The following is a 26,080-nucleotide window of genomic DNA, read 5'->3' on the forward strand; positions in this document are numbered from 1 at the left end:
TCTTCAAAAGAATAAAACATTGTCTTTAACCAAGCTACTAGAAGCAAAAAGGTTTTACAAAACAAGTGGGTCTATAGGTTAAAAGAAGAACCAGATGGCAACAAAATATATAAGGCTAGACTAGTAGTAAAATGGTTCCAACATAACAAGGAATTGACTTCACAAAAAATTTATCTCATGTTGTCAAGATGACTACCATTAGAGTTATCTTGAATATAGTAGTTGGAGAATATCTTCATCTCGAGTAGTTAGATGTCAAAACTGCATTTCTACATGGGGATCAACAAAAAGGTTTTGAAGTACAAGGCAAAGAGAATCTTGTATGCAAGCTTCATAAGTTTGTATGGATTAAAACAAGCATCGAGATAATGGTAAGAAGTTCATTGATTTTATTAGAATCTCCAGTGATAGATTTAAAGTTATTTTAAACTTATCTCAAGAAAAATATATTGAAAAATTACTTAGTAGATGTAATGTTGGAAATGCTAAAACTAGCAAAACACCTTTGGGAACTCACTTAAAGTTTTCAAAGATACAATGTTCTCAGACAACTGAAGAACAAAGTCATATGTCTAAAGTGTCATATGCATCTATAGTAAGGAGCTTGATGTATGTTATGGTTTGCACCAGACATAACATAGCAAATGCAGTGGGAGTTGTGAGTAGGTTTCTATCAAGTCCTAGAAAGGAGCATTAGGAATGTTTGAAGTGGATTTTGAGATATTTAAGAGGCACTTCAAAGATGCATTTATCTTTTAAAAGAAGTAATCTCACTTTACAAAGGTTTTCTGATGCAGACTTGAGAGATGATATGGGTTGTAGAAAGAGTCTCCCTTTCAACCACTAAAGCACAACTATCAGTTTAAGGTCTAAAGTTCAAGGAAGAGTCTCCCTTTCAACCACTGATAACTCTTTGTTGTTTAATGACATTCAAAGTGCTATATGTCTTGCAAAAAATCAAATTCTTCATTCTAGATACAAACACCTGATAAATGACAAAGACTTGTTTTTGTTGAAGATTCTAGGTGCAGAGAATCTAGTTGATACATTGACCAAGACTATCACAACAACTAAGTTAAAGCTTTGTATTGCCTCAGCTGGAATTCGAGAAAATTGATGATGAAGGAACTACACTAGGTGGTAATATAAATCAAACTTCAAGTAGGAGAATTGCTAGTATCATGGAGCTTGATTTAGTCCCACATCATTTAGTATTGTGAGATGTGGTTCTCTATTTTGCTATATAAACAACCATATGTAATGCTTGATATGCACACAAAAATAAAATACTTCCTAGTGTAGTCGTGGGTGTAGGTATATACATTGTATGTTGAACCACGTTAAATTTTTGTGTCATTTATTTTTCTCTTCTTTATTCTTTTCTTTATTGTCTTGTTCATACCAGAAAAGATTTTTTTAATCCATCGCTTCATGTGACACAAAAGATTTTTTTAATTCATCACTACTTAAAAAATAATTTTCTACCAATTTTGTTTGAAATTTTTTTCGTTGGAAATACTTACTAATTTTATTATGAAAAATGATTTACCAGAAATTGCTACCATTTTTTTTTCAAAATATTTTGTACAAAACATATTTCATAGCAAATTTTGAAAAAAAAAATATAATTATAAATTTTATCATTTTGTAGAAAATAATTATCTACAATGAAATTACTTGATAACTAAAACTCTTAAAAAAAATGGCCAAAAAAATATTTTTCTTACAAAATTTTATAATAAATTTACAAGAAAAATCTAATGAAGTACACAAATTTTCTAGCAGTGCATGCTTATATGGATTTAAAGTATACCACATACTATATAAAAAAGATAGAAAATTATAACGTTCATTGTGAGAAGAGATTAAAATCACATGTATCTATTTTATTTCCTATACATTTTATGTACGATAACGTTAATACTTTTAATTCCATCTAATGTTAATTGTACTTTTGTAAAAGAATTATTGGAAAGAGAGAAAAAGAGTCTCAGAAATGGAGAACAGGTTATTTTAATCATTGGAGAATATGTGCGTTTGATATGATATGCATGAATTATTTAGTATACCTAGTACACGCGTTATATTAATGAATCAATTTATTATAATTTGTGGAACAACCACGTTGAGATATTCAATTTGGTACACATGCAAATCTAGGGCCTTTATCTTTGATTGATACTGACTTATGATTATACAATTGAAATGCAAATATGTAAGTCCTAATATGATCGAAAACATTGGATAATGGCCAGTAGAAAAATTGAAACCACAAAGTCACGGGTATTTTTTATTTTAATATGTAACATAATGGAGTAAAATCATAGAGATTCTTAAATTTCTATATAGTATGATAGATGTTTTCATAAAAACACAATTAAATGGTGGCACTTGTCACCTTGTTAGCATATTATCTTGAGATTTTTAAAGCACTGAGATTTTTAAAGCACCCTCGTTTGCTAGTTACTTTTGGAACTTTATTCACTTATATTTAAAATAATTACCTTATCTATTTGTCACCTCATTGCAATGTTGATTGGATTATTGTGAACGATGTTATGACTGTGTTTTAGATTAAAAATAAATATCTGAATTTATTTAAATTCAAAATAAAATTAATTATATATAAGTTTTCTTGTTTAGACCAACACTATCTGTATTTCTAATTTGAATAAAAAAAGTGCAATAATTAATACAATTTTTGTATTTATTTTAAAAAGAATTCGGTTTTCACAATTAAATAAAATAAAATTACTACTTTAGATTGAGTTTAAATTCTGATTAAACCAATTAGTCACATAAACTGTAAAGCCCACTATTTTATTATGTCTTAAACTAAAAGGGTTGTCCCATGTGAGTTGGGCTTAGGGTTGGTCCATAGGGAGCCAAACACTCTAATCTGACCTAACCCCACTCATCCATCTCATTTCAGAAAAACAGATCCCCTACTCCTCTCTTGAGCAGCTGCGAACCTCTGTTAGGGTTTTGCTTCCACTTTTACGTTGAGCTAGAAGGACTTCGTTGTTCCACGTAAGTTAACCTCCCAACTGTTTTTCCCCTATTATAGCTCTGTTGTCTTGGTTTCAACTGAAGCTTCCCTTTTGATCCAGTTTTCCCTCTGTTCTACTAATCTCCAATTCATTGAGCTAACCTCGGAGCTGCTATACTCACTAGTTTTGGTTTAGAAGTCTTATGCTAGCTTATTTCCAGGTATAGGAAGTTAGGGTTTTGCTAAATCCTTAGGTTTTTCGTGATTGCTTGATGATATTTCATGATTTGTTTGGATGGCATGTTGTGGTGAGCTATGAGATGTTTATTGTGTTAGTTTGGTTGTATTGTTGGACTGTTGCACGAGAGAATAGTGGTGAGCACTATTTTCTCGCCCAAGCGAGCTTGCCTTGCCTAGGCGAGATTAATAGAGACTCGCCCAAGCTATTTTACGCAAGTAGTCGCTTAGGTGACCAACTCTGCTTTTGAGCGAGCGAACGTCTCGCTCAAGCGAGAGAGGTCTCGCCTAAGCGAGAATGCGCATAAGGTCATTGTTCCTATAAGTCGAGTTCTCGCCTAGGCGAAAGGAGCTCGCTTGAGCGAGAGTCCCTCTCGCTTGAGCGAGGCCTTTCAGCCTGAGCAAGGAGCTGGGCGAGGGTGCTTGATTGTTTTGGTTGTTTCTTGTTCTTGATGGTTGACACCTGCTTGAATTTAATTGTTATGTTAAAAGCATGAGATGAATGATTATGCATGAGTGATATGGTTCATGGGTTGTGAATGATGGATTTGGTATCATCTTAGCATGTGATTTAAATGAGATGGTTGGTATTAAGGTGGCATGATATTGGTATGAGATGAAATTCTATATTCATGGATTGGGAAGAATGAGTTGGTATGGATTCAACATGTGATACGAATGAGGATTAGTTACAGAGGTTGGCATGAGGTTTATATACATGATAATTATTACTTGGTTGTTTAAGTATGATTGGTATGTGGTCGGGACGTAAATCCATGAGCCTCTAGGTGAGACCTCATGGTGGTGCTTCAGTGGTCAAGACGTAATTCCATGACCCTTGTTAGTGAGAGTTCATGGTGGTGCCCCATCTATATAATTTAGTAAGGATTCAAGGTAAAGTTGCATCTTGACGCTCTAAGGGGTCAGTTACTCTCACGTAGAGCGGACTGACTCTTGTGGTGAGAGTAGTAGAAGGCCTGAAATTCATTAAGGGCTAACCTTGTGTGTGGGGGTTGAGACATTGTAACACTTAGCTCGGGGGTGAGCAAAGAAATCAACCACAAGCGCAAGCATCAACTGAATCCGACTAAATTATATGTATCCGGATGAGTCATGTCGAGTCTTAATGTATTGTTTGAAAGGTCATAACATGCTTGGGTGATGTATGTATAATTGACTGTGAAAGTGTATATGATTGCATGATAAAACTATTTTTTGGCTCTAGCTTACCCTTCTGTTGTTTCTTGTATGTCTTGTCTATGTGGTCTTCTCTTTTTGCGATGATCATCAATTTATTGGTGTGAGTAGAGGCGAGAAACACTCGTGGTCAACAGGGAGGTGATGGTTCCGCTGCGTAGCCCACCTGGGTTGGATTCTACTGCTTTGGGCTTTATTTTAGGGTTATAGCCCATGTATTTGCTTGTCCTTTAAACTTCATTTTTAGTATCGTTGAACTTTGTATTTTGTTCGTATTTGACATCGTGGTGTGCCTTGATTTCTTTTAGTAAATTTTTTTTTGGATATTGTACGAAGTAGTGTTGTACTCCAGGACTTGTCTCTTATATTCTATCTGTGTGGCATTTCATTTAAATTAAAGTATTTATTTAAATGGGATGTTACATAAACTGATCCAATGTAACGTGAATGTTTTAGATATTTATGCAAAAATAATATCCGATGAAACGGTCAAATTTTAAACATATAAATAAAGCATTTGGAATTTTAAAAGTTAATTTTAAAGTAAACACACAAGAATAAACAAACCTCATAAAAATGAAATACGAAGAACTAAAAGTGCAAATAATTGAATAAAAATTTAAAAATAAAAGAAATATAATAGACCTGAAAATTTGTAATACTTTATACAATTTGACGAAGAAAAGAGAAAATGATAAGTTTGAAAAAATAACATGACATGACATAACATAACATTCTATTGGATAAGCGATAATAATGACAATAAAAAAGGACAAGAAGCAAATAAAGGAATAAAGAAAATTACTACAAGATATAATTAATATCATCTATATATAAGAGAAAAGAAGTTAAGAATAATATGTCAAAGAAAATGTTGTAGGATGAGAAATGGAATGAATCATAGTGTCTATTTTCTTTTATTTTTAATTGAGATGGTAACGGGTTGGGTACACATAGTGTCTATTTGCTACACTACACGCAAAAAAAAAAGTACATGTTATCCATTTTGTTATAGTCGAATATCTGTTTAAAAAATATCTACAGACTTTTTAAAATCCTCATGTGTCGATACTCGCAAATATTAAAAGAAAATTATAAATTTTTTTATAATAAAATCTAAATAAACTTACAAAAAATATAAAATATAACATATATTAAATTCAATACAAATTAAATTTTAATTTTAATTAAATTTATCCTAATAAAATATAGTTTAAATATTAATTTTAATTAAATTTAACTTAATAAAATATAAGTTAAATTTTAATTTTAATTTTTTGCATGTAATGGATATTCGCACCCGATTCGTTTATAAACAGATATTAAAGTATTTGCTACTCACGGATAATAGATACTCTCAAGTACCAACTATCTATCGTGGATAACCGTGGGCATGTGTATTTTTGACATCCCTAATCTTGTACAAGTTTGAGGTGTGTGAATATCAAACAATTTTACTTTGGATAAATAATGGGGAATAGACAAGGAGGAAGAACTTCTATGAACATGTCAATAATTGTAGAAATAAACTGGTAACAACCATTTAGGACTTGATTGAGCTTTCTCATGTATAAGATAACCAACAATTTTTGGATTTTTAATGGCTCATAAAAGACTATATTAGCAGCAATATAAAATGTGTTTTGATTATCATAATAGAGGATAGGTTACTTTAAATAGGGAATCCATAAACCATATAGTAAATAAATGAGCCATTATAACTCACATGTAGTGGAGGTAAATGCCCTATATGCAACTTTAGAAAAATATTTGAATATCGTGTGTTGTTTCTTATTTTTCCAAGAAACCAAAGAATTGCCAATGAAGATGCAATATCTAGTAACTAATAAATGAGAATCAATATAGGTAGCTAGCCCAATCCACTTCATTAAAACCCAAACCATGAATCAAAGAATCACATCTAAATTGAAGGCCATTTCTAGGATAACCTTTAAGATATGTAAGAACTTGCATTAACCTAGAAGTGAATTTATGTTGGGTTAGCCATAAATTGGCTTAGTTGTTGATAGGAAAAGTGATGCCTAGACCATGTGCTTATAAGATATAACAATTAACCAATCAAATGTCTATAAGAGAGTGGATCAGACAATGATGCATTTGAACATTTATGAAGAGGAAGTGAGCAATCCATTAGAGTAGTAGATGGTTTGCACCTTAACATATTGAATCAAGTGACAAATCTATGTAATGCTTTTTGTCGACAAATAGAAATTCCAATATTTTATATGTTAATTGCCAAACCCAAGAAAAACTTAAGAATCCTAATCCTTAATTTGAAAGTAAGGATTTAGGATCTGGTTGACAGCATCAATTTCACACAAACAATTACTAGCCAAGATGATATCATCATGATACACTATGAAAGTTGTAAAATTAGTTCCATTACTTTTAATAGAAAGGCTATGATATGCTTGGGCTTACTAATATCCACACGACAAAAAGAAGAAGAAGTTCTTATACTAACGACGACTAGCTTTCTATAATCTATATAAAGATTTGTGAAGTTGTTGACAATGTGAACTAGAATGACCAGGAATGCCAAAAAGGATAGTTATACAAAGATCTAGTTGTTGTAGATTCCATCAATTGGCTAAAATTAAAATCAAGAGAACAAGATTTGTAATGATCTTTGCCAAAGGGGAGAAGGTCTCTTTATATCAATACCCTCAATTTGAGAAAATCCTTTGGTAACAAGTCACACCTGGTAGCTCTAAATATTGCCATCAAATTTTTTATTGATCTTGTAATTCATATGCATCCTATGGGTTTAACATTAAGAGGAGGCACAACAATGTCTCCAGTGTAATTTAAATCCTTCGGTAATAAGACTTGTTTAATTTTTTTCCACAGGAAAGAAGGTCTCTTTGTATCTATACTCTATATTTGAGAAAATCCTTTAGTAACACGTCGCACCTGGTAGCACTTAATAAGAAACACAATCCACATTTATGCCAAAGCATTTAAATTTTTCCTCAAGATCCGCATAGGCTAGCCATTCACTCCTACTTCAAATCTTGCACCAAGAACACATAAAACAAATAACCAACTCAAATACAATCTTGAAATGCATACAAAACATCAAATAAATTTAACAAAATTTGATTAAAAGGACTAAATCCATGTATTTTGAAAGATGAATGACTAAATTGGTTCGAAATGGACTAATTCCAAAATTCACTAAAAGTTAAGAGACCAAAAACATACTTAACCCTAATTTTTTATGTCCGCTAAAAATTTAGCAAATGTCGTTGATCCATCACCTGTCGAGAATATTGTCCTTATGCTTGCGTACAATATGCATTGGTCCTCACACTAATACCTAATCAATGATATTAGGAAAATTAGTCAATTTGTTGTTCCAACTACGCCTCTCTAATTTCATCCTGAATTCATCATATTCCATTGAATATAGATTAACCTTTCTCTCGACAATGTGTGCCCTCCTACTATTGTCCTCAAATTTACCTGTAGCAGTTTCAGAGGCAAACCTATTTTGATCATAGGTTATTATTATGCTTGGCAAATCTGCATCCTAAGGATGGGTTTGAGATGAAGAACCTTCAATAGTTCTCCTCTTCCTTAAAGTCCTTTGAGAAGTCATGCAGGTGTCGTCACAGAGTTAATTGAAAAGGTACGAACCTAGAAACATAAAACAACACCAAAGCATAAAAACTTTATGAACAAACCGTAAAAATCAACAATAACAAGTGTAATAGCGACAAAAACCATTAGTGCAGTAAAGGTTGGCTAGCAAGAAGGCTGTAACAACTTCGTGAAGAAAAGAAGACGAAGATGAAAATGGCAGTGAATAGTGACGTAACAAAAGAGATAAAAATAAATCACTGATATGGTCCTATATTTTTTTTAAAAAAAAGCCATTCGCGAGTACTCGATGGATGAGTGATTATAGCTTACTAGGTGAGTAGCCTCGAATCTTGAAAAAAGTGAACTTATCTATGCCATTTGTTAGTCGTTGGGCAGACTGACATTGCTCATTGGGTGAGTTGTTCGAAATCTCCCGCCTAAAATCAATTTCAACATTTTGTGGGGCGAGTCTTGATGGGTTCACTAGGCAAGTATGAAAATTTTAGGCCAAATGTTCGCTAGACGAGCGGACTTGCCTATCGAGTTAGAATGCAAGGCCAAGTGGTTGTTGGCTAAGCAAACTCGCCTAGCGAGTGAAAATGTGAGGCCAAGTGGTCATTAACTTAGAAAACTTGCTTAGCAAACTTGCCTAGCGAGTGAGAATGGTGTGGCCATATGGTCATTGTGCGAGCATATTTGCCTAGCGAGTGATGTTGATACAATCTCAAGATCATAAAGTAATTGATCAGTCGGAATCTCGCCTTTCATGGAAAATAAAGAAAAAATAGAAAGGATGAGTTAAGCAATTTAATAAAAAAAATTTTTAAAATAATATAAACAACAACAAATTAAACCTAGCCTAAATTAGTAAACAAAACACAATTAACTACCAAACTTAAGTCATTAGCAACAGTTCCAAAAAACTTGTTACATAATTTGCATGTGTACCAAATCACACAAGTAATATAGAGTGGAAATTTCAAGAATCATTTCCCAAGAGACTAATGTGGTTTAAGAAAAATTATGTTTATTTACTAATGAAGGGTAAGAATTTTAAAACAATGAAACATATTGATGTATAAGAAATAAATCTAAAACTAACACAATGAAATTCATGCAATATTGATTTGATTTAAGAAAATATATGATAAAGACTTCAATGAAGTTGGGTTCATGATTCAATTGAAAGCAAAAACACCAAACAATATACTTCTATTTCCCACTATAGCATTCACAACTTTTGTAACAAGTCCTAGTGTCTTAGCGACAAGTCTAAATTTGAATAATAAAAACCTTAATGTCTTAGAATTTTTTATTATAAGTTTGCATTAATGATCAAGATTCTTATCTTATGAATGACTAATTGTCTCACATATATGTCTAGCATATAAAATCTATTAGTTGTTCTATCCTAATGGTTTCCCAAACTATCGTTCAATCAACGGGTTCTCCCACATATGCAATTAATCAATTGAAGTAGTTAAGAACAAGAATATAACACAAGAGTTATGGAAAAGAATTATATTGAATAGTGTAATTCAAAAAGAGTTAAGAATACATTACACCTGACCCCGTGAATAAGGAAATTGGTCACTCCTTAACATTTTGAATACTAAAATAAAAATAAAGATGAATGTCTCCAACCTTCAGAATGAACCTCTACTTCTCTCCTTTTAGGTCAAGTGTCCTTTTCCCCAAAAGTATGATAATTTTCTCTTCTGCCAGACCCCATACTTATAGATTTTTTGAAATTTACAGGTCATTGGGCTACTAAGCTCATTGGACGAATAAGCTTGTTGGCTGGCTAAGCTTGCTGGGTGAGATGCACTTTACTCGATGGGCGAGATGGACTTTATTCATTTGGAGAGATGCACTTTACTTGATGGGCGAATAGTCCTTCATTGGGCAACGCTAGGCGAGATGCAACTTTGTATTTGATTTTGCATTGGAGTAATCAACTTCATCAATATTTAATTTTCTTGATAACTTTGATAATCAAATTTTGTTGATATTTTTATTAATTGTTTTTTATATTTCCACTAATCTGGAAAATATTAAAGATGTAAACCAAATACTTATATGTTCCAATTTTATTAAATAAACCTTAATTGTCCAAAAATAAATAATAAAACTACCAATAAAAGATAAAAATAAACAAAATAAAAATAATGATAATACCAATTATCAACTTGCATGATATTGATCATTCTGGATGACCATGGAAAATACCTTGTTAATAGGCAGATAGTCCATTGACAATATATGAGAGCGAAAAACATGGAGTATGTCATCAAGGTGCTTGAGAAACATACTAGAGAAATTCTACTTATGCTATGGATGAGCTTGACAATCACAAGGTGTAAGAGAACCAAGAACCAAAATTGTCAAGTTCTTCCTAAGAGACTTTTAGAGTAGTAAAGAAAGTTTTGATAGTGAGAGACCTTTGATTCAAGACATAGATCTCATCCTAAAACTTTGCAATTCCTTAAAATGTTGTTGTGAGAAAAACGTTCTCTTAAATCATTCCCAACATCACCGACCCAAATAGACGATGCTTTACACAATCTAATGAGAGACAAAATTTATGATCCATGATATTAATAAGGTCGGGAGTTGGGATAAAAATAGCACCACTGAGGAACCCAATTTTGGTTTTAGAGGTAAAGGCCTTGCGAGGGAATGAGGCGAACAGTGATAACTACAACAAAAAAGAATGTCAGACTGAAACAAATGAAGGGTTCTGGAATATCTCATGCACAAACTGGAATATAGTGATTGCAAAAAAAGAGAGGCAATTGAAATTTCTAGTGTATTCTTAAAGGGAATAAACCGAGCACCCTGTGAGTACAATAGAAATCAGAGAGAGAAGAGAACATTCAGCAAGAGAAATTCATAATTAACTTTCTTCTTATTTTTCCCCTCCCCTTTTTGCATACATATACCCCTCAGTCCCTGTAATGTGTTGGTTTGTTTGCAATTATGTTGCTTCTCCTAACAACTTTCTCTCCATTTTTCATATTTCCCTTATCTATGACCACGTGTCCCACTGAATTTTCCTCTGCATCACTACTCACCATAACATTACCTTTCCCATCAAAAGGGACCTTGTCCCCAATGTCAAACTGAGGAAAATAAGCTTGGATATATGATATTGATTCCCAAGTGCACTTATTTCTAACTTCCCACTGGATGAGAACTTGGGGAACCCAAGATTGTTGCACCTGAATATGGTCCTTCGGGAGTTGTCATTAGTGGCAACGAAATGTACTGGGAAACGGGTTCACCCATACACAAATTCAACAAAGAAACATGGAAAATGGGGTGTAATTTGGCATGTGAAGGGAGCTCTAGACGGTAAGCAACAGTTCCAATACGCTACAAGATTTTAAAAGGCCCAAAATATCGCATGGACAACTTTTGATTTCGTTGAAGCTGTAAAGACAATTGGTGATATGACTGTAACTTCACAAAAATTGAATCATCAACATTGAACTCTACTTCCGTCCTCTTTTTATCCGCATTCGTCTTCATGCGAAATTGAGCACGAGAAAACTGGAGTTTGAGCTGAGCAAGGAGATGATCACGTCGCATTAACTGATCATGAATTTCATAGGAAGTGTCATCATGAGTAGAACATGGAATGATTGTGGGAGGCTCTCTACCATAGAGAACTTTGAAAGGGGTCATCCCAATGGAGGTTTGAAATGAGCTATTGTACCACAATTCTACCCATGGTAGAAAGGAGACCCATTGATGCAGGTGTTCAGAAACAAAACAATGCAAGTACATTTCCAAACACTTATTAAGAGCTTTAGATTGGCCATCTGTTTGTAGAGTGGTAAGTAGAGCTCATCTTCAATGTAGTAGCCTGAAGTTTGAATAAATGCTACCAAAATGAGCTAGAGAAAACCTTATCACGGTTAGAGACTGTAACATCCCTAAGAAATATTAAATAAATAAATAAAAGAAAATATTGAATATCAAAAGTCGCAATATTATTATTCCCAAACGCGGGAAAAATTTAAAATATGAAAACACGTGCCAAAACTAATAACATAAATAACAAAAGTGTTACAAGTTCCAAAATTCTTATTCATAAACGAAAACATAACAAAATATATATGAAAATCTCCTAGCTCTAATCCCCAAGCTAGCCCTCACTCTGTTGCCTGAGCGTCCTCAGCATCACCTGTATCAACATCTTCTCCTGCGTAGTCCAACACATGTGATCCACCAGTCCCGTATCTCCCCGCATATGGCACCTTTCAAGCGTGAGCACGGAACATACGAACCTATTTCGCTTGTATTCCCACGCGAGAGTAACTGGATATGAACCTCCCCGCTCATATCATCACATGTTAACCACATCCATGAACCTACCCGCTCATGGCACAGCATCTCCTGATCAAAGTATAGCATTATCGCTTAAAAGCAATGCACAAAGGTCATAGTCTGTTGGGTTTCCACCCGGCGCAACACCAAGCACTACTAGGCGAAATTGGTCCAGACCGCCTGGCGATACCATCCCACCGCCAGGCACCAGCGCTCTCCCAGAGCCACTATTTTACAGACGTCGCCTGGCGGAGCATACCTTGCCGCCAGGCGCCACGCGGTGCAGGGACCTCTAACGCTAGTCCTATCGCCTGGCGCACACACCCGTGCCGCCAGGCGCTACACCAATGGCACACATACTGTCTGATTTTCTTACACAGGTCTGAGCACATGGGCTTATACCACTAAACAACACCAAGATACTCATGTTCTCTTATTCTTCAACCTCGAATTGGTGGAATATTGTCACACTACACATGGTCCATTACCTATGATCCACTTCCTAAGTTACTCTAGTTATAGCTTGGCCCTTAGCAAACATAATATCCCACTCTCCAAAGACTTGCTTTAACTTAACACCACTACTACTCCATCCAGCATCTCAACCACATATAATTGGTATTTCTATGAAATGTTTCATAATCAAATATCATCCATCAATGCATTTAAGTCACGAATGATACCTAAATCCAATAACTCATGATCAACAATTATCCAATTACACATATGCAAAAACTATGCTTCCAGAACTTGAACTATTAAATAAAATTACTCTCCTCCCTTTCTTTCCTTAACATTCCTACCAACAAAACATATCTTAGTCATACTTTCAACCCATTACCATTTACATAATGAATTACCACAGTATATTTCCCTTCCAATGTTACCAATAAATTCTAAAACCACTCACTCACCAAGATTCCTCCTCATTTTCACTACCTGAAATCGCAAACCAATATCTGGCCTCGCCATCGCCTGGCGGCAAGCAAAACGCCACCAGGCGGTGTATCAGTTCCCCACATAAACCAGGCTTCTTCATACCTGCGACAGATTCAGCCCATTTTCAAGTATTCATCCCTACCACTTACATTCACCAAGATGCGACAATACATATGTAATGGACTAACTTTCTACTCTTAATTCGATTCATAAAGGTTTCTCGATCTTACTCTCTTAAGTAAACCCAATTCAATTCATGCACGAGTATATCTTAAGCTTTGCCATACCCCAAATTCTAATTGATTTCAGACCAATAAGGTATCCAATAGAAGCTACATACATTAATTCCAGAAACCATATTGATTCATGTACAAATAGCATTAAAACCCCCAAAAAGAACCCGAACAGTGTTGCGCCGCCTGGCAGATATTCATCGCCGCTAGGCGGTTCAAGCCAAAATCAAGAACAACACCCATCTTTGATATGCCGCCTGGTGGTAAGGATTGAGCTGCCAGGCGGTTTCTGGGAAAAACCCAGAAACCTCAATAAAACAGTGTAGAAACAGATGGGGAAACACACAGAAACAACTCCCCTTACCTCGAATCCTTGCTAAAACGCGAATTTGATATATCTTTAACCCCAAGAACTCTCTTGTTCTTTGCTTGCACCCCTAAAACTGCTTTCCACTCCAATTTTCTCTGCAGTTCGTGCCAATTCACTGGAATACTTATGCCCAAGGTTTCACACACGCAGTTCAGACATTTCTCTGCCTAATCTCCCCCTCTCTCAACCTTAACTCTCTCTTAATTATCCTTTAATTCACTAAAACGAATTTTAAATAAAAAAATAGTTTAATGGTTATTCAACCCTCATAATTGGAATGTTTTTTAGCATTCTAAGCTACCTCTCTTGGCTGCTAGGGTTCCTAAATCCTTCCATATCCATGCCAAGGAAAAATTTGGCAAAAAGAGAGTAAATTTGTTCTTAGCAAGGTTTGAACCCACAACCCATCAATTAGCAATTCAAGTGCATAACCAATTCACAATTGTGATAATTCCTATAATTTTAGGATTCCATTATCACATCTCACATTCAAATATATCAATAAAATAATGCACAGATTAAAATAACACACAATTGGCATACATAGGACTCGAACCCAAGTCCTTTCACACAACCAAGTACTCCTAACCACTTGAACTAGTACTTTTCCACATCATAGCTCTCTGCATTAAATGTCTTAAAGACTTCTATTACCCGCATTTATTAAATAATTATTTAATTAACTATTTAATTTTCTTGGGTCTTACAGAGACTACGGAAGTGGGAATACCATGCAATTTAACCACAGTATTGAGGAAAGCTTCAGCAACTTGGAGTGCAGTAAAATGGGACCGCAAAGGTGCAAAATGAGAAAACTTAGATAAGTGGCCAATGATGACAAAAATAATAGAATAACCCCTTGACAATGGAAGACCAGTGATGAAGTCCATAGCGACATCCTCCCAGACCTGATTCGGAATTGAAAGAGGGCTTAAAAGACCAGTAGGAAATGTTTGTAACGATTTAGCTTGTTGGCAGACTTGACATTGCCTAATGAAGGCATCAATGTCACGACGCATACTTGACCAATAAAAATAAGTAGCAACACAGGCATGAGTGTTGAGGAATCCCGCATGTCCCCCGATGGCAGATGAATGAAATTCATGTAAGATTTGAAGGATAACAGCACGAGACTCAATTGGAATCAATAGGCGATGGTGCCAAAATAACAACCTATCCTTCAATGTGTGTTGGGACATGGCAGTAGGGTCAGATTGGTATTTCTGAATTAATTGGTTCAATGAACGCGACGAAGAGATGGCATCTTTGATCTCATCAATAATGGTGGAATGGGGAATTGTTACCGCCATGTGAAATGAACGAGATAATGCATCAACAGCCTAATTAGAGGATCCAGTTTTGTATTCAATGGATTAGTGGAAACCAGTAGTTTAGGAAGAAGTGATTCTTGCTCCGATGTCTGTATAACTTGATCAGTGAGATGTTTAAGGCTACGATGGTCAGTGCAGATAATGAAATAATGGTCAACCAGGTAATGGCATAGAGTGATAGTGATAGTAGTGATAGTAAAAGAAGAGAGGCAATTGAAATTTCTGGTGTATTCTTAAAGGGAATAAACTGAGCACACTATGAGTCAATAGAAATCAGAGAGAGAAGAGAACATTCAGCAAGAGAAATTTATAACTAACTTTCTTCTTATTTTTCCCCTCCCCTTTTTGCATACATATACCCCTCAGTCCATGTAATGCGCTGGTTTGTTTGCAATTCTATTGCTTCTCCTAACAATTTTCTCTCCACTTTTCATATTTCCCTTATCTATGGCCACGTGTTCCACTGAATTTTCCTCTGCATCACTACTCACCATAACAGGTTCTCACTATGGTGTATGTAGAAAGGACTAATCGAATTTTGCCTAAGTGGGAGCTTCTGATACCATAAAAAAGAAAATGAGAAGTATATAAAGAAAATGTTGAATAAGTTTTCTATTATATATCACTAATACTATCTACAATCTATTGATATTTAAGATAAATATAACAATAAATAAGTTAAGAAGATGTTGAAAAATATGATGAAAATTGAGGAATGGACTGAACTTGGGAATCTTCTACTTTAGTAAAGATATGTGTTGGGTATTCAATATGCATAAGGAACATTGGACCTATTAGTTAATGTAGAACGTAAAATGTAAAAATATATCAAAGATACAACTGATAAGAAATGGTATATTTATAAACTTGTTATTGATGAATACATACAATAGAGATGCAATGATTTGCAAAAAAACACATACTTAAACATGAAAGAACAAATTACATGGATGATTAATATGAGTTATACAAGCATGTATGATGTTCTCTTAAAACGTTTTATATATATATATATATATATATATATATATATATATATATATATATATATATATATATATATATATATATATATATATATTAGTTATAACATAACTAACTACTTAATTGAATAATGAATAATATAAAGTCTAACATGCTAAAAAAAATAATTATCTAGTAATATGTTGAGATGTAGATGTTTCAAAAGATAGGTTTACATAATTAGATGTAGTCCATCGTATGCTAAAATTAAATGCATGGCATTAGATGGTCGAATAGAATAAGACTACATAAGACATTCTCATCAACATGAATGAGTTTTTCTTATTAGGCCTTCCCATTTTGACACTATAAATTATTAATTTTTTATGCATATCTTTCCATCCAAAATGTTATAAATATTTTGATTGTTTAAAGCAATAAATCCTTCAATTCTTTCAAATTGATACATGAATCTTACCTATTCAAATTTTCTAGTGTTTACCTTCAAGTTCTTTCAAATTGCAACTCCTGCACACTAGTGATATAGATGATCAATCGGTCTGAAAATTGGCTAAAAATGGTGTATTAAAGTATAAAGAGACACATTTTTTTATGAGAAGTAATCCCTTGGTGGTTGCATGATATAAATCTACTCTCTTTTTTGTTGGTTGCCAAGTATATAGTTACTTGGTCCTTTATTATTCTTCCCCGATTCTTTATAGTTTGACACCTTCTTCCAAATTGCCTCCCCAATGATGATAATTTGAGTCCTAGAGATGAATGTAACTTCAATTTGTATTTTGTGTGAATATGTTGAAGAAACATCATATCATTTGTTTTTTGAATGTCCAATGTATTTTAATGCACTACCACAAAAACAAATTATTTTTTTTTTCTTTTTGCGACTATTAATAATCAAACGATTATGCAAATGACATAAATTTATGTCGAGGATTTTGTCCAACATAAATTTATATCAAACTTTATACTATCTGATGTAAATTTACATCGGACCTTATAACACTCAACATAAATTTTTTTGTGTTTTAAAAAAATAAAGTAACTAATTAGTTTTTCCTTAAAACCTAGGTGTGAAATAGAGAAAAATAATAATTACAATGACTTTGTTCTACATACATTAAACACAAATTACAATAGTTGACAAAGAGATTATCACTATTAGGGGTGGCAATGCGGGCCGGCCCGCCCCGTTTAGGCCCGCCCCGCATAAGGCCCGCACACCGCGGGCCGACCCGCCCCGCCCCGCACATTTTATGCGGGCCGCATACTCTAGCACGCCCCGCATAAAGGTTGGCCCGCGGGCCCGCGGGCCGGCCCGCTTTTTTTTTTTAATTTTTTAATTTATTTATTTTTTTTATGATAAAACTTTCAATGTTTAAAAATTGGGAAACTTTAAGAAGTTCACAAAATTAAGTAAAGACTTTGGGGAATTAGATGATAAATTGATAATTCAACATTTTCATCATATTCATACTATGACATACACAATGTATTCTTTAAATTTTAGCACATTAAGAATTACATAATACTTGTCTTTTCCAATTATACAAGAATTTGAAATGTTAATGCAAGAGTCCATAAAAGAAGTAATTAATATACACAAGTGCAAGTTTTTTTTTTTTTAAATTTTATGCGGGCTTGCGGGCGTGCGGGCCGCGGGCCGAGCCCGCGCGGGCCTGCGAGCTCACTATCCTGGCCCGCCCCGCGTTTTTTATGCGGGCCTGCGGGCCGAGCCCGCGGGCCAGGCCTTAATTGCCATCCCTAATCACAATAGAGGCATCCATACACTCTCGTTATTAAGATTCTAAAACCACCTAAAGAGATATATTACACATACTACATGAAAATATCTTATTTATATCAAGGAGTTTACGACATTAAGGAGGTTTTTTGTAATCGATTTCGAATTAAATGTAATCAATTACAACACCAATTTTTGTATGAAATAGTATATAACATTGTGACTTAGATTGGTGGCAACAAAGTGAATTGTTTTAGTTTAACGAAATTAAAATTTGGCTGCAAGTAAATGCATGAGATCCGTGACCTTCGCGCTTTTTTTAGTACCCTATTTAACAATCTAGATGCTCAGGTTGGTCGACTTGAGGAAGACATGGGTCACGTGCGCCACCACTTTCCCCTCGCTTAAATCTTACAACTTTCATCATCTATAAAACATTAATCACGCTTCCTACCACTTTTTCGATCAGATTGAATATGTTATCAATAATAAAATGTAAAAAACTCTCTCGTAATCGATTACATTAAGTGTGTAATCTATTACAAAAACCTAGCACAACAACATTGCCTTTGGTAATCGCTTACATGCTTTTGTAATCGATGCCCCAAAAACGTTTGCCCCCCACATAATTTCTAGGTGAAAATCGCCTGCACACTGTCCCTCGTCCCCATAATGTCTAGATCTAACTGATTGACCCACAAAAATCAAAGAAAGCATTAGGGGGTGCACAATGCCTTTAGGATGAAATCGTGTGGCGGTTGCACGATTTGCCTATTTTTGATTTTTTTCTAAATTTGCCAATTTTTGTAATTAACCTGGATAATTTGCCTTTAAGTGCAAAAAAAACCAAAATTTAGTTACCAAAGAAAATTGGTCACTAAACATTAACTACCAAGGTACCTCAATGATGCACTTAACCAACAAATACTTCAGCGCAATCGGAGCAACCACTATGAAACACTCACAATTACCATGAGAAACCCATCAGCAATAAAGGGAGACATTATTGAGTTTCTCGAAAAGAATTATGATTTCAATTTAAGGAAAGGTAGAGGTTTAGACAACTAACCTCGATGCATAATATAAATGCAATCAAACATAATCATTATTTTTTGTATTACAGAGATACTCTTTTGATGGCTTACACACATGAAGATTTTCTCCTCCTTTCATATTTATTGTTCACATATTTATAGAAAGGTTAATGTTTATGATCATAAATCAGTGAACTATAGAGTGATTCAAACAAGATTTTATTTTGTGGAATTCTTTTATGAATTTCACTATATATGACTTTTTTTTATTTAAGTGTGTTAACACTCCATTTCTAGTATTTTTCTTTTCTAAAACTTTTTTTTAGTTTAAACAAATATTAGTTTGTATTTAATTAATTAGTTTTTGTTGATAGTCTAAAAAAATAGAGTTGTTTTTAAAATGTGCTAAAAAGGTATAGTTCATGTTTGTGTTCTTATGTTCTTGTGAGTGAGGGAGAGGAAAGTAATGTAAGGGGTTCTCTCCATATCTGATGAGCGAAACAATAGCCTTCATGAGATTGGGGTTTCCCTAGTGTGTTAGGTGGTTCTACTTAGTTCACCTACTCAGAAATAGAAACTAGGATTGGACAAAGAGATCTTCCTTTCACCATTTGATTTCTAGCACTTCCTTAATCTTGTGTACTTTGCTGATTACAATGAAATACACTGGTTTTGTTTTGATTCTGATTTACAACTTGCAAGTTTTGTTTATTCAAGTGTTTGGTTGCATTTTTAGTTTTCTGCCTTTAAATTCTACATCATTTTAAATTTCCTTTAGTGCTTTCCAGTTTTCATTTCAGTTATTGTTTTTGAGTCACTAATTTGAGCCAAGGTAAAATATGCACATATCAACGTTCCTCTTTAAGGAATACGTGACCCTAAAGTGGGCATACATTGTTAAGATGTCTTCTTGTGTGTAAATAAGCCCTTGTTCATTCATTGCACTGCATTTCAGTTTAAGTTTTATTGCTTTTAAATTATGTTTACTTTAAATTCCAGCTGATAATTCCTGTTGCTTTGATTTAGTTTAAGTTGATTATTTTTCCCATTTGAAATAAGATTTGCATATGCATATGTAGTCCAATTCACCCTTGCATTGCATTCACGTACATATTTTCACTCTAATTCTGCATTCACTTGCAACACTGTATTGCATAACTTTTGGAATCTGTTTTAGAGCTGGATAGTATAAATCTTCATGCATATCTTGGTCTAGTGCATTAGTATTCTGCTGAATTAGTTATGTGCATGCTTAGGTGCCCAATTGACGTGTGCATAGCACACTAGTCCTTATATACATCAGCAGTTCAGTTTGAGTGTTTTCAATTCTTCCAAAATTTTGGTTTTGGTATAGTGAAAATTTTGTCATGCATTGCCAATTTTTTATCATAATTACGTAGGCATCTTTCACTTAGATTCACTTTCATTCCCTTTTACACATTCTAACTAGACACTTTCTCATTACATTTAAACCATTAGGTCCCATGCATTGCATTCATACATATCTTCATTTAATTCACTCATGCATTTAGTTTAGTTTAGTTTAGTTTTAATTCAATACAATTCTGTACTTTTTCTTGGTTTTAAAAATTATTTTTCCTCCTTTGTTTAATTTTTTGTTCATTTAATATGCATTTTTTTCTTGGATTCGATCTTGAGTCATTTCTCTTATACTTCGTGAGGGAGGATTATTTGGATTTTGTTGAACTAACAACTAAAAAATAAGTGAATTAACTAAGCACTTGTTTGTTTGCTCAATTTTTTCTTATTTACATGAATGTTGGTCTATTTCCTTCATGTTTGTATCATTTTCTTTCTTTTAACTATTTTGATATGTTGTATGGTGCTTATTAGTATAACATAGCTTAAAAAAAGGGAGACAAAGAAAAAATAATGGACGGTGATAAAGTGTTTAATAAATAAAGATGTCCAAACTTTTTTTGGCCTCATTTATAGATTTTAGGTATTTAAGCTGTTGAAGTTTTTGAGAAATGAAAGATGGATGTGTCAAAAGGTGTGGAAAATGTCACAATGATATTATAGTAGAAGGTTGTACTTGAAACTATGTTGAAGAAAAATGTTAACTGACAATTAGTAGTGATACTCAAAGGTGGTTCTATCAACCAATTAGCAGGTGAAATCACTTCTTAAAGATATTTTAGAGAAGAAGTTGAAGACAATTGTCATTTGAAAAGTAAATTAAAACAAAACAAAAACATCATAGACATGGATTATTTGATAATTATATATTTACATATTAAAATCTTGTAATTTCATCATTAGTTAGGGAATTTATAAATAAGTAATTATGTTTACTTTTTGTTAGAAAAGTTTTTCACTCAGAAAAAATTGACTAGTGATGATGAAATATAATGCAAATATACCTTTCGTGAATTATTGTTTTTCTCCATGCGGCGCTTATTTCTTCTATAAAACCGACTTTATGATCTTAATCTCCAAAGTCTACTATCTCACTTCCTAATCTTCTTCTTTTTTTTTCAATTTTCCTTTTTACCTTACCCATAATTTTCTTTCTAAAAGCTCTTATTCTCTCCTCTTAATCTTCACCGATTTTCTAACATGTTTATTTAATGAAAATTTAAATGTAAGTATAAAAAAAAATTATAAATTCGTTATCTTAAGATTTTATATTTTACATAATGTCATTTTCTTATGAGTTTAGTTAATATCAGTTACTTATAACTGTTACGAACATGCTATTGTAAATTCAGGTTAATGCTGATGAACCCACACAGTCGCGAACTTGACTTTAAAAAAATGATTTTCTGTACAATCCGAGAAGAAATTTTCACACACTACTTGAATTTGAAGAAAAAAAAAATTATTCATCTGATCTGATTTAACGTGTTAAAAGAAATTCATTATACACGTTTAGAATTTAAGATAAACTCCATCGTTGAAAGTTCTAAGATGTGACGTTAATAATAAAACAATCCCACTTCCAAATTGCATTAGTCGGTTGTTTTATGTGGTAATTAAAAATATACAATATATGTATCTTAATTTCTCTTCTATTTTATTATAGCTGCTTGAAATTGGCAAATATATCACATTCGTATCATAAAATCACCTCTTTTTTTTTCATTCATATATACATGAGATTCTTATAGGTATATATACTATCAAAGTTAGTTTCATATAAACAATAGAAGAGAATTTGAACGAATAGAATTCCTAACGACCAATATTGAAGAGGATGTGTATCATGTCAAATTTTATTTTTAATTACGGGTTTGAACAGTGTAAGCAGCACAAGTTTTTAACTTAATATTATGTTTTATTTTTTTCAACATGATCATACAAAATATGATAGTTTTCTTGAAATGTATTTGTACAAGGTACTCTACGCTCAAACAAGTTATCGGTCTGAGTTAAATTTGTAATGAATGTAGATAAAAAGACTCCAAATACTTTACTCTTTTATTTGTAATGTTTTTAGTGGGCTTTTATCTTTTGACAAATCTAATTGTGACTCAATCATTCAATAATCTTTATTAGAGCAGTAAACCGAGATTTATAGCTTTAATCTCGATGTTTAGTTGATTTGTTGGTGCTAGTTCTCATACTCAACAACATATTTAGCTGGGCGAGCACGTATTCATACATAACTTCAAAGGTGTATACAAAACTGACAACTTCACAATTCTCGGCCTATGGATCAAGTGTTCGGTGTTGACACATATTGATATTCTAAAATAAATAAACAAAAATGCAATTCATGTTAATATTTCTTATTATGAATAATTATGAAAACATAACACTTTTTACTGTATTTAATTACACGTAATATTAAGTACTGAAATAAACAATATTGTTTATTGTTATTATGCTTGGAAGAGAGTTACAGAAAATATTTGTGTTTACAAATGTGTATTCTTGTTTTCTAACACGTTTGTCAAGTTTTATTTATAGAACAATATTATAGTAGTTAATATTTATTTGAAAATAAACTAATTGTTACCGCGTACTAGTTTTATTCCAATTGGTATAACATTTTCTTTTGTGATATTTATGTAATTGTTCCTCACCAGATGTGTAAACCACTTCTACGAGAATTCATTGAAACCATTTTTTGTGTGTGGTTCGAATCCATCTTGTTATCAAGATAATTCACTCGATTTAACATCTTGAACAAAAAAGTCTTTTCCTGAATCATTAAACCTGAGATGACTCGTTTTGATTTTTATGACTACATATTGAATACTCTTTCCTTTACCAATCTTTTCTTTTTTGATCAATGCGTTCCACAACAAGATGATATTGAAATATGTAAATTAACGTGAGATATTTTATGTTAGAATGAATGTAATCGTAATGATAAAAAAAACACACAAAAGATAAAACAAACTATCATAATTGTTATCATATTGTAAAACTCTCTTTGGATACGTTATTCATAATTTGTTATTAACTTGGTATTGTAAATTCAGCTTAACACTTATGAACCACCGTTGTGACCTTGACTTTAAATCAAAAGAAAAGGTTCAAGTTGGTTTTCTCTATCAATTTCATGCACTAAAATTTGAAAATGAAAGGAAGGGGCAAAACGGGTAATTAAATAGGTTCCTTTGTCTTTGTTCCATAAACAAAAGAGAGGTTCACGAGACAACGTACTACAAACTCGTAGTTTCACATGAAATGAAACGCAACAACCCCATTTTGGTCAATTGAACTCGACCAACTTGTCCCCTATTTTAATACGTCCCCCACATGAACTTCATTTTAACCTTTCATCTTTTCAAAACCCAACCCTACCACCATTTCAATCTTCAACCTTCAAGCTCCTACAACTATTATATATATAATCTACATAACCTTACCACAAAACCAAACCACCCCTCCAACCTCATTCACTAGTTTTCTTTCTCATACAAAAATTAAGAGGAAAAAAAAACCCTAAATCCTTTCAGAAACCCTTTTAATCCCTTTTGATTTCTATCTTCTTCTGCTTCAGATATTAGTCTTAAATTTCTCATCCCAAAATACTTCTATTTCAGGTATTAATCTTAAACTTTGAATGGAATGATATTTCTGATTCAGAGATTAGTCATTAGTTCTAGCTTATAAACCACATAATTATCTTCAACCTTGTCTTTATAATGCCATCAAACCCACCCATGTCTTCTCTTCTACTCCACCTGTTCAACCACACCGACTCCGCCGCCACTGCCGCCGCCGCAGACTGTCATGACACCCTCCCCGTGAAGCCCTTTGCTACGGTGCCTGACGCCGTGGCAGATTACCACACTCACGCGGTGTCGGAAAACCAGTGCTGTTCGGCGGTGGTGCAGGAGATCTCCGCCTCTGTGTCCACCGTGTGGTCCGTCGTGCGGCGCTTCGACAACCCACAGGCCTACAAGCACTTCGTGAAGAGTTGCCACGTCATCGGAGGAGACGGCGACGTCGGGACACTCCGGGAAGTCCACGTCATCTCCGGCCTTCCCGCAGCGCGGAGCACCGAGCGCCTCGAGATCCTCGACGACGAGCGCCACGTCATCAGCTTCAGCGTCGTCGGCGGGGACCACCGCCTCTCCAACTACCGCTCCGTCACCACCCTCCACCCTGCTGCTGCCGGTTCCGGCACGGTGGTTGTAGAGTCTTTCGTGGTGGACGTGCCACCTGGGAACACGCCCGAAGACACGCGCGTGTTCGTCGACACAATAGTAAGGTGCAATCTTCAGTCACTTGCGCAAACCTCGGAGAACTTAACGCCACAAAACAACGACAACATCAACACCGACACCAACGATTACAAGTTCAGTTCCTGAATTTTTCTCTATTTTTTTTCTTTTACTATTTATGATTTATAGTGTCATTTTATATATATGGTGATTGGGAATGAAGTATGTATGTGTATATTGTGATTATTAGTATAGATTGTTGGTTGTATTAGTTAGTCTCCAATTTTGTTGTATCTTAATAATTTCCTCTGAAAAATAGAACATGGGGTTTTTCTAATGCTTGTACTAGATTCCGTTATATTATATACTATGTTCATAAAATCAAAGAGAAATTCTGAAAGCACTCTATTGATACTCTTTTGTTTTGTTGGCACATGAAATTATTAATGGCATCTATACTATTATCTTTTCCAACTCTATATTGAATGTCTTCTAGCATAGAGTGTTTATAATTATTTTCTTAAAACAAAACAAAAAATAAAACCTAGCTTGGACTGAAAAATAAATCACCATTAGAAAACCTTTTGCCAATTGAGATTTTTCAGAAAGAAATATCAACGTGTTGAATAAATTGATTTTTAAGATATTCTGTAATTTATTGGTGCCTGTATGAATCACGAGATAATAACTGGTGAATGAATTAAAACAAAAAGAAAGTTAATGTGGGTGGTAATCCTACTAGGACCTCCTCCTTTTATTAATGAAGCTAGTGGAGATGGTGAAGATACGAAAACCATTGCACTAATTAATGTTTGATAATTTAATTGATGTTAATTGCGAATTGAATCATCTATGCAAAATCATACATAAATATACAAAGTAGTGGTTATATATGTCATGAACTAAAAGTTTCAACATTAAACACATGAAACCATTTTTAATTGCGTTTCTTTTAGAGATATACATCAATTAATGATAAAACAAAATTTACTACTTTTATAAAATTAAATTATATTTAAACTTCACTCCATAATCCATAACATATAATAGTCATCCAAAATCTAATCTAACAAAATACTTACTTAATAAATCTATCATCAATTCATCAATATTTAATCTCACTCGATATATTTATATATCTTAGCGTAAGACTGTAAGTGTACAGTTCAAACCTTTGTTATTTTCGTTCTTCTCTTGAATAATAATATGACCCATTAATAGGGAGAAAGTATATTAATTTCTAACGTGTAGTTTTGGTTATTACAAATTGTCTTTAATATATAACAATAAATGCATGAAAATTAGCTAGGACTTTGAATACGTACCAAATCAGGTCAGAAGTACAGTGTTATCTTATCATGTACTGAAATAAGATAATATAATAGTATTTTATTTTTTAGTTAGCCTTAAGTTATATATATATATGATAAAGTAAGAAAATAGAG

The 26,080-nt window shown here is 33.5% G+C and overlaps 1 protein-coding gene across 1 annotated transcript; it reads left to right on the top strand.

Moving 5' to 3' along the window:
• Positions 1-23,731: 23,731 nt before the first annotated feature.
• On the top strand, positions 23,732-24,972 carry LOC114166049 (abscisic acid receptor PYL4-like). The gene has a single exon (XM_028050699.1). It carries the CDS (start codon positions 24,114-24,116, stop codon positions 24,780-24,782), a length of 669 nt encoding a protein of 222 aa, XP_027906500.1. The 5' UTR covers positions 23,732-24,113; the 3' UTR covers positions 24,783-24,972.
• The last annotated feature ends 1,108 nt before the right edge of the window (positions 24,973-26,080 follow it).

This window comes from Vigna unguiculata, chromosome 10 (genome assembly GCF_004118075.2).
Source record: "Vigna unguiculata cultivar IT97K-499-35 chromosome 10, ASM411807v1, whole genome shotgun sequence".
Taxonomy (NCBI): Eukaryota; Viridiplantae; Streptophyta; class Magnoliopsida; order Fabales; family Fabaceae; genus Vigna; species Vigna unguiculata.

What these genes read in the sequence shown, in the direction of transcription:
- LOC114166049 (XM_028050699.1), top strand. Translation starts at nt 24,114, where the DNA reads ATGCCATCAAACCCACCCATGTCTTCTCTTCTACTCCACCTGTTCAAC.